The sequence below is a fragment of the Triplophysa rosa genome, linkage group LG18 (genome assembly GCF_024868665.1).
Source record: "Triplophysa rosa linkage group LG18, Trosa_1v2, whole genome shotgun sequence".
In the NCBI taxonomy this organism is placed as follows: Eukaryota; Metazoa; Chordata; class Actinopteri; order Cypriniformes; family Nemacheilidae; genus Triplophysa; species Triplophysa rosa.
In genome coordinates, this window is record NC_079907.1 from 18,649,176 (window position 1) to 18,659,499 (window position 10,324).

General features: G+C 36.1%; 1 protein-coding gene across 4 annotated transcripts in view; it reads left to right on the forward strand.

Moving 5' to 3' along the window:
• The window catches only part of LOC130569587 (uncharacterized), a 28,375-nt gene extending 18,540 nt beyond the window's left edge, over positions 1 to 9,835 (forward strand). For all 4 annotated transcript variants that reach the window (XM_057359316.1, XM_057359319.1, XM_057359318.1 and 1 more), the window contains 3 exons: positions 7,616 to 7,806; positions 7,958 to 8,099; positions 8,182 to 9,835. In XM_057359316.1, the coding sequence (XP_057215299.1) occupies positions 7,616 to 7,806; positions 7,958 to 8,099; positions 8,182 to 8,657 (809 nt within the window). In that variant the 3' untranslated portion in view covers positions 8,658 to 9,835. The remainder of the gene's footprint in view (positions 1 to 7,615; positions 7,807 to 7,957; positions 8,100 to 8,181) is intronic.
• Positions 9,836 to 10,324: the final 489 nt, after the last annotated feature.

Sequence of the window (10,324 nt, forward strand, 5' to 3'; positions counted from 1 at the left end):
AATACCCTCATGTTTCATTGTCCTGTGTCGGTCATTGTATGTGTATGGTGTGCGTTCTTCGTTCCCCGTAATGCCTGTACCTCTTGTTGCTGTTTCGTCTGTTGTAGTAAGTGTTTAGTTTAGTTTAGTCCTTGTCAAGTCTATGTGAGTCTAGTGTTTAGTTAGTTTACGTCTCCATTGCCTTATTGTTATGTTGTTCTTGTTTTCACCCCATCGCGGGTTTTTGTTTTATGTTTATTGTTAAAATAAAGTATTTTGTTCTCCCTGTACTCCCGCTGCCTGCAATTGGGTTCTTTCCTGCCATAGTCCATAGCTGAGATTCATGACAAAAATATACCTCATTGTCTAATCTTGTTCAACTTAACTTTAAATAAAATGTAAAAAATGTATTAACTTATTGTTATGGAAGCTTTTTCCCGTGGTATCGAAAATCGATATTTTTTTAGGCATTGTATCGAAGTTAGAAATTCCAGTATCGTGACAACACTAGTAACAACGTCTCTTTCACAGATTTGAATATTTGCTGTCATTTTTGACCTGTACTTTAATTAATACTTAAAATAATGTAGTGTAATAGAGTAGAATAATAGAGAATGTAATAATAATAATAATATAAATAAATGTGAGTCGAGGCAGTAATCTGTGCCATTCCGGTGGATGAATCAGTGTCTTCTTCATTGAAACAACAGTGAGATACAATTCCAATTTTGATGTCATGATCAGTCAATTCCTATGCTTCAAGCTTTATATAACTGATATGTAAGCTCACTGGTAACCTTTTTCAGATTATGTAATAGCACAGATGTTGCCTTGGTTATGTTATTTGCAGTAATTTGGTTTATAATTGTTTTAATAGAGAATCAAATAAACAAGCACAACAAATATTCATTTTACAAAGTGTCCATTGTGCATTGCTTACATTGATTTAAGACATAACCTACTGTTTATGCTCTGTATATGTAAAGGCGTGTCGCGACACATGTTACGACTTGAGCAGTATTGTACTTGTAGCATTAATTTAATGATGCATCTGAGTAAAAGCAGAAAGAAGTTCAAATTTGCAGGTCCAAATGATCGCACTGTGTCAAAATAATTTCCAAATGTCGCTGCGTTCTGGAGTCCTGTGATGAGAAAAAGAAAAATTGCTTTGTGAGATCTTCCAAATGTAGCTAGTACCAATCGAATACCAATTGAATGCTATGATCGGCATATACCGAACTCTTTATCTGAAGAAAAGAAATTTTAAATATTTTAATTGTAAAACATTTTTGTGTTGTTTATAGGAGGCTGCCATGTCATGTTAATAAGGCTAGAACTGATTTGATTTATTTTTGTAGTTGTGTGCTTGTATGCATACTCTATTTTGGGAGCTTGATGTTAATGGTATGCATACTCTGTATAATGCCATTAACATCAAGCTCCCAAAATAAAGTTGTTTTACATGCATACGTGACACATTGTTCTGCAAATACAGTATTAACATAACGAGGTTTTTTGTGTTCTATTTAGGTATCTCTTATTACCTGGCAAATTTGGATTAAGACTGATTGTTTTTCCTTGTAGTCATGCTGCAGCATTGATGAGCATCTAGGGAAAAGACAAAGTCATCAACCATATCTTCTAGCTATGGGGGAGGAGTCAAGACTAGATTGACAACTACTACATTGCTCTGGATAGTAAGCTTATCCCATGTCAAATGGCTGGTTCTCTGGGTGCTTTGGATGAGCTGTTCAAAGTGCACTATGTTTTTAGGGGTCATATGACATGGCTAAAATGAATATTATGGTTTGTTTTAGATGTAATGTAATGTGCATACAGGATTTAAGGTTCAAAAACGCTGTATTTTCCACATAACGTGCATGTTTGTATCTCCTCTTTGCCCCCGCCTCTCTGAAACGCGCTGATTTTTTACAAAGCTCATCACTTTGAAAAGCGAGGTGTGCTATGATTGGCCAGTTAACCAGTGTGTAGTGATTTGTCGAATACTGCAAGCGTTTCACGGAAATGTAACGCCTCTTACCATATTCGGAACATCATGTTTGCACGCAATTCTCCTGACAGGTGATCAAATGTCATCGGTTCGAGCCTGAATCTGATACGTAAAATGAAGATGATCAAGCCGATATCAACTTTGCCAGCGCGACTTGAGCAGGATGTAAAGGATTGGTACGGTTTTATTAAAAAAAAATTAAGTTAAATAGTTAAAAACTATAGCTAACTGTTTTACCTTTTATATACGACGTTATAAAGACTATAAACAAACAACCATATACAGGTGCTGGTCATATAATTAGAATATCATCAAAAAGTTTATTTATTTCACTAATTCCATTCAAAAAGTGAAACTTGTATATTATATTCATTCATTACACACAGACTGATATATTTTAAATGTTTACTTCTTTTAATTTGATGATTATAACTGACAACTAATGAAAATCCCAAATTCAGAATCTCAGAAAATTAGAATATTACTTAAGACCAATACAAAGAAAGGATTTTTAGAAATCTTGGCCAACTGAAAAGTATGAACATGAAAAGTATGAGCATGTATAGATTTTCCATAGATTTTCTATGGGGTTAAGGTCAGGCGAGTTTGNGGGGATCAAATACTTATTTCACTGACTGAAATGCAAATCAATTTATAACCTTTATATAACATTTTTTTCCCCTGATTTTTTTAAATATTCTGTGTCTATCAGTTAAAATAAACCCACCATAAAAATTATAGACCCTTCATTTGTTTGTAAGTAGGCAAACTTACAAAATCAGCAGGGGATCAAATACTTATTTCCCTCACTGTATATGCACAGAGATCAAAAATGAACTTTCGTTTTTCGTTTTTGGGTGAAAATGTTTATTTTGTGTTTGAAAAACTTGTTACAGAGTTGTTCAGTGAGCATTATAATGCATTCAGAGTGGTTGATGGTAATGAATTGGATGCAGTTGTTAAAGCTGATAATCTTCAGCATTATAAACCCTATGACCTTCAAAGTGCATATGGAGCGAATGTGAATATGTATGTTGTGTGTAATGTTTTAACTGTTGTAAGAGTGAACACATTTTTGAAACCATTAAGAGTGCATATTCACATTTGATCCATATGCCTTCTCACTGTTTTTATTGGCAGTGTAGTGTTTAAACTATTGTAAGACTAAGAACACATGTTGTACTCGATGTTTATGTGTTGAAACCATTCAGAGTACATATGCACATTTGGTCCATGTTTGTTGTATCTTTTTATTGTTTTTATAGGCAGTGTAGTAAGACAAAGAACACATTGTTCTACTTGATGTTTATATGTGATGAAGCCATTCAGAGTACTTATGTACAGTATGCTGTATATTTTAGTGTTGTCACGATACTGGAATTTCTTACTTCGATACAATACCTAAAAAAATATAGATTTTCGATACCATGGGAAAAAACGTCCATAACAATAAGGCCCTACATTTTTTACATTTTATTTAAAGTTAAGTTGAACAAGATTAGACAATGAGGTATATTTTTACATTATTTATTAATTGTTAATCTAATGTTCATTTTACTAATACATTTATTATTTAAAATCAAAGTTGTATTAATGGACCAGAGCTTACATAAATAGTTGTATTTTTTAACTAACATTTAAAAGAGATTAAAAAAAAACTTGAACAAATGTATTGCTCATTCTTTGTTCGTTAATGTTAGTTAATAGCCTACATTTACATGATTAAATTTTTTTAATTAGGCTTTTATTCACATTTAATCATTGATCAGCGCACATATAGACAGAAACGCAAACTTTAAACGCAAGAACTGTTGCAGAGACTCCGCACTGGCCATCTTTCTAACATTAACAAGGTTTAACCGGAGCGAATGAGAAGAGTGGATGAAATCATTGGAGCGCTATGGTAAACACTGAAGTGCAAACGTGTATCACACGCGAGAACTGTTGCGGAGACTTTACCCACACCAGCATCATTTCTAACATCAACTTAACCGGAGCGAACGAGACTAGTGGATGAAACCATTGATGAGCGCACATAAAGACAGAAACGCGTGCATTAAACATGAGAACTGTTGCGGAGACTCTGTAAAAACATAAACAACATATAACCAGGGCGAATAAAACGAGTGGATGAAATTATTGATCAGCGCACATACATAGAGCGCGACGGTAAACATGGGAAGCGTAAACGAGCGTTCACCAAGCGCAGAGGCGGATTAACCATATGGGCAATTGGCAAGTGCCCAGGGCACCAAGACTTTAGGGGCACCAAATAAACCCGCAATACAAAATATATATTTTTTATAAATGTACATAAGCACTTGTTTTTTTAAGACTTAAATCACGCATCTGCGCTAAATAGGCGTGGCACCATGTGCGGGATACCCCCACTTTCAGATAAAAATGGTTCTGTCCTCCGCACTTTTTCGACACACCTCCGCCAATATTCCCGCCCATGTTATCTGGTTAGTTAGTGAATTAACATTCAGCCAATCACAAGTGACTGTTATGAGGCGAGTTGTCTTTCGTGTACACTTTAATCTTCAAACAGATGGAAGCGGGAACGATGCAGAGCGCATTGTTGTAGCGGCGACTAAAATGCGGGGATTAGCACTGATTAATAAATGTATATACAGGTGCTGGTCATATAATTAGAATATCATCAAAAAGTTGATTTATTTCACTAATTCCATTCAAAAAGTGAAACTTGTATATTATATTCATTCATTACACACGGATGGATATATTTCAAATGTTTATTTCTTTTAATTTGATGATTATAACTGACAACTAATGAAAATCCCAAATTCAGAATCTCAGAAAATTAGAATATTACTTAATACCAATACAAAGAAAGGATTTTTAGAAATCTTGGCCAACTGAAAAGTATGAACATGAAAAGTATGAGCATGTATAGATTTTCCATAGATTTTCTATGGGGTTAAGGTTAGGCGAGTTTGCTGGCCAATTAAGAACAGGGATACCATGGTCCTTAAACCAGTTACTGGTAGCTTTGGCACTGTGTGCAGGTGCCAAGTCCTGTTGGAAAATGAAATCTGCATCTCCATAAAGTTGGTCAGCAGCAGGAAGCATGAAGTGCTCTAAAACTCCCTGGTATACGGCTGCGTTGACCTTGGACCTCAGAAAACACAGTGGACCAACACCAGCAGATGACATGGCACCCCAAACCATCACTGACTGTGAAAACTTTACACTGGACCCCAAGCAACGTGGATTCTGTGCCTCTCCTCTCTTCCTCCAGACTCTGGGACCCTGATTTCCAAAGGAAATGCAAAATTTACTTTCATCAGAGAACATAACTTTGGACCACTCAGCAGCAGTCCAGTCCTTTTTGTCTTTATCCCAGGCGAGACGCTTCTGATGCTTCCTGCTGCTGACCAACTTTATGGAGATGCAGATTTCATTTTCCAACAGTACTTGGCACCTGCACACAGTGCCAAAGCTACCAGTATCTGGTTTAAGGACCATGGTATCCCTGTTCTTAATTGGCCAGCAAACTCGCCTGACCTTAACCCCATAGAAAATCTATGGAAAATCTATACATGCTCATACTTTTCATGTTCATACTTTTCAGTTGGCCAAGATTTCTAAAAATCCTTTCTTTGTATTGGTCTTAAGTAATATTCTAATTTTCTGAGATACTGAATTTGGGATTTTCATTAGTTGTCAGTTATAATCATCAAATTAAAAGAAATAAACATTTGAAATATATCAGTCTGTGTGTAATGAATGAATATAATATACAAGTTTCATTTTTTGAATGGAATTAGTGAAATAAATAAACTTTTTGATGATATTTTAATTATATGACCAGCACCTGTATACATGGCATGCTTCAGAAATAAGATGTTATAGTGCCGATAATGTATGCTAATAGTATGTGGAGGTAAGGCCACTATTTAAGGTCTAAACCTGGGTTTTAAAGTGAAAGTGAAGAACGGTGTCATCACTAGCAATCAATTCATATGTGTCCTTTTTAGTGGAGTACACTTTTATCTTAGTACTTATGTGATCGTTTAGTAAGAAGAATATACACATACTGTGCTTAAAAAGAGCGTTTGAATAGCTGTATAGCAGTTAAAATAGTAACAATAACGTTTCATGTTATTTTTATGAATAACCTTGCTATACATTGTAATCTGGTGAATGCCACTTTGGTGAATTAAATTCCCAATGTCCTGAAAATCTGTACATTGTTCCATTGCCCCCCTAATGTGAATACATACATGCAAACTGTAGTGTGTGTGTGTGTGCGTGTGTGTGTGTGTGTGTGTGTCCCTGTACCCCCATTTTGTGGCACGCACAACATTTACACCTGTTAAAAAAATGTTAGTGATTTTTTTTCACTACATCAAAACCTGAAATGTAACATTACAACACAAAGCAGGTGCCCCTTAACTACAGTAGGCCTAACTGTTAAAAATGCTTGATGAAAAGAGTTGTTTTTTGTGTTCTATTCTACAAAAGTTTCATGTTAATGTGTAATTCTTGTAAAATAGTATATTGTAAATTGCTGAGATTCATTCTTATAAAATCTTTTAATATATAAATCTTTTAATGAGTGGATTCTTGCGTGTGGGTAGGTGGGTTGATGGGGGGCACCTCTGGGGCTGTTGCCCAGGGGCACCATGAGGTCTTAATACGCCTCTGACCAAGCGCCAGATGTGTTACTGAGACTCTGCACTGGCCATCTTTTCTAACATTAACAATTTTTAGCTGCTCCAAACGAGTCAAGTTTGTGAGAGGAGGCGGGGCTCTGTTGACACAGCGTTCACGTGCAGTGTGTGTCAACTCACTGTCGGAAAAAAGAGAGTGAGTGGGAACGCGCAGCTGGTATCAATACGTGGGACATGCGTATTGGAACCGTTTCAGATTTTTCAGTATCGATACGTATCGAAATATCAATATTTTTGACAACGCTAGTATATTTTACTGTTTTATTGGCAGTGTAATGTTTTGACTGTTGTCTTTGCCTTTGGTGTTTTGGTAAAAAAATTAAATATGAATTTACCAATACATAGCAACTTTCATTTGAACGATTTGTTTGTTAGATTAACATTTCTAGTTGTTATCAAATTTATTTTATTTAAATCTAAAGTAGTGTTGTTTTACTCTCTGAAGAGTTGGATTAACATTTCTATGAGATGTCTGATTAACTCCGTAAGAGTTAAATGTTGAACTGTCAGTAAGTGTTAATTCATTAACACTTTTAAAAGTGTACATTTAACTAGGGCCAGTGTGGATTATATATACACCCAAAAGGTGTTAAAAATAGCTCTCACAGTGTAATTAACACTGGTGATTTTGCAGTGTGGCAGACTTTTTTTCTTTAGAAAAATAAATGCATTTCCTAGTTTTGGTATTTGTTGTTAGAAACTAGACTTTTTGCTTTTCTAGCAAATGCATCTTGATTATAGAATTTGCAATATTTAAACTAGAAAAGAAGAGAAAAATATTCAAAGTTTAGGAATTTTGACTCGAATAGCTACATAGTAAAGAAAACATATTGCAGAAGAGCTAAATGTTGCAGTTTTACTTTTTTCAATGTTGTGCATTTTTTATGGTTAGTGTGTTGCATTAAATAGCTGTACTTTTCTTCTCAAGGTGGCAAAGAAAACCCATTTACAGTTCCACCTAGTTACCACTACTGGTCCCCATGGATAGGTCCGAAAACAAGAAAATCTACGATGGTATTAAACACCGAGAATGCAAAGGTACATTCTTCAGGAGGAGGAAGTGACATTGATGTACCTCTTACTGAGGAAAGGCTTGGAGACGAGCTGCCCCACCTCAAGGTAAATGGGTATTTAAATCATTCTGATGGGTTTTGGTTTACTGCCAAAACCATAGCACAATTGTATGTATAAGCTCTCTCAGAAATATTAGGATTATATTTTCTAGTAATTTTGTTTTGTTGATTATACTCAACATTTTATATTTTATCAGGTTGAAGATTTGAAAAAGCTGTGTCGGCAGTGTGGGGTTGACGTTGTTGGTTCCAAAATGGACCTCATTCTCAGACTTTGTGATAAAATGTCAAATAGAGTGACGTACAATAAGGTGTTTGAACAGGTGTGGGGTGCTTCAGGTGAGTGAAGGTTTTCTAATCTTTAATGGTTTTACTAATCTTTCAAAAAATGTAGTCATTTAAATGTTTTGTATGTTTTTAGGAGGAGTGGGTGTGATCATGTGTCCTTGTGGTATCGTGTATTCTGTTAAATTTAACTTGAGAGCAGAAAGTCCCTGTGACTTTGCAGACCTCCTGTTGTCTTGGAAACACTTTCCCAATATTACAATTTATGATTACCCTCGAGGATTAGTGGCACACACAAATAAGCGAAAACAACTTCACCCACCTTTCCACCCCTTTGAGGGCAGAGTTCAAGACCCCTTACCTGAAAACATACAGAAGGCAAAAGAAGGGAAGTTAAAGGTTCATCTTCCCTGGCTGGCTCACAGCAAAAAAGCTGTGGATCCTGACTGCCACCCACTGACGGGTTCCTCTGAACACGTCCACTACTGCCTGTGTGACGTCTTCCACCAAAACAATAGTAAAGATGAGAGAGATGTTCATGCGCACGATTGGTCTTGTACCCGAGCTGGCTGGAAAAATCAACAGTCAGTGTGCAGAACAGCTGTTTTCTGAAGTAAAGAAGAACAATTACTTCATGAATATGTTGAGACCATCCGCGCGCACATTTCTTGCACGAAACATCCTTCACCATCGGAACCTTGCACGGAATTGGACAAATTCTTGAAGTGTTTCATCTTCTTCCTGAGGCAATCATAATTTGCAGTTAGATTCCAATGGAAAGCCATACTTGGTAATGTTTACATATTCTATTAATGTGTTGCAAGTGAATAAAAAAAATCATTCTCTTCGATTAATTGTACCGTGTCTTTATATCACATGCGTAGGACCAGAACCAAATGTGGCACCAGATTATGCAAAGACAACTCAAACTTTGAATGCAACCGTGAATGTTGATGAAATGCATGAAGGTTAGATATGTTCTTTAACTTAAAAATAGTTTATGGTATTTCACTTTAAAGCGGGCGTAACACACGCGGTTTCTGCCAATCTCATATTAATCTTGAGTACCTATAGATTAGTATTGCATACTTCGTATCTTCAAAGAGTATTTAGTTTGATCGCATTTATAAAAGATAGATACAGCTTTACGATTGTTTCCAAAAACATACAGCACGTGTGGGGGGAGGCTGAACTAAAGCACGTGCGCACCCATTGGCAACAAAACACAGACATCAGTTTCACTCACCATTTCAAACGATCTCCAAATCCAGCGTTATATCCAACGTTTATATAACATTCATCACCCAAATGCAGTGAACAAACAAACACCTGAACTTCGCGAATGTATGCTCTCTCTCTCCTGCACACAAGTGGGCGTTCCGCATGCTTTTCTGGAAGAATTGTCCAATAAGGGACTAAGAAGAATTGTTACAAATCAGTTTTATGTTAGCAAAAAACTTTCCGAAACCTGTACGATCGCTGGGGGAGTGTATCGAGCACAGAAATACTACGTAATACGCCCAACTCATTTTTTGACAAGTTGACTATGTTAAGCATGAGAAGACTGCACGTTTAACATTTTTAAGAAGTCGGAGTGCATGAAACACCGTTGCAGGGCCGCTTTAAGTGATTGTTTTGTGTCTTACTTTCGTACAGCTATCCAGTCACAGTGTCACCAGAAATGTTGTCCAGATCCTGTCATAACGAGCCTGAACCTTGTTAAAGCTAGCAAAACATTTTGGGGAACCATACCAAATGAGAAACAACTGCAGTTGGGAAGTTAATTTTAAGGAAAGGTCTCCAAAATACTGGAATTTCTGTATAAATACACTGTATGTGTTTGTTTATTTATTTGAATCTTAGCTTCATAATGCCTTGGATGTCAAAAAGTGTCCAAATGAGTCATTGGCAACTGTATACAACACAACGCTAACACATTCAGACCTGTGCTGTCTTGGCCTGGAAAAAGACGTTGAGGGAACGGTACATAGTTTAAAAGCATTGTTTTAATATAAAAATGATACATGTTGTTTATATTGAGTTTCTATGTTTTGTTTAAATGCAGGTTCTCAACTGTTGCCTAAAGGTGGTAGAGACCATAGCATAATCACAGGTGAAATAGTCTTCATTTTGAGACTAAATTACTTAGGCTGCTTAAAGGTATAGTTCACCCAAAAAATGTTGTCACCAGTTACTCACCCTCAAGCTGTTTCAAACATGTATGAGATTTTTTTCTTCTTTCATTTCTCTTCTTTAGTATTCAACAGGATGCTGTTACT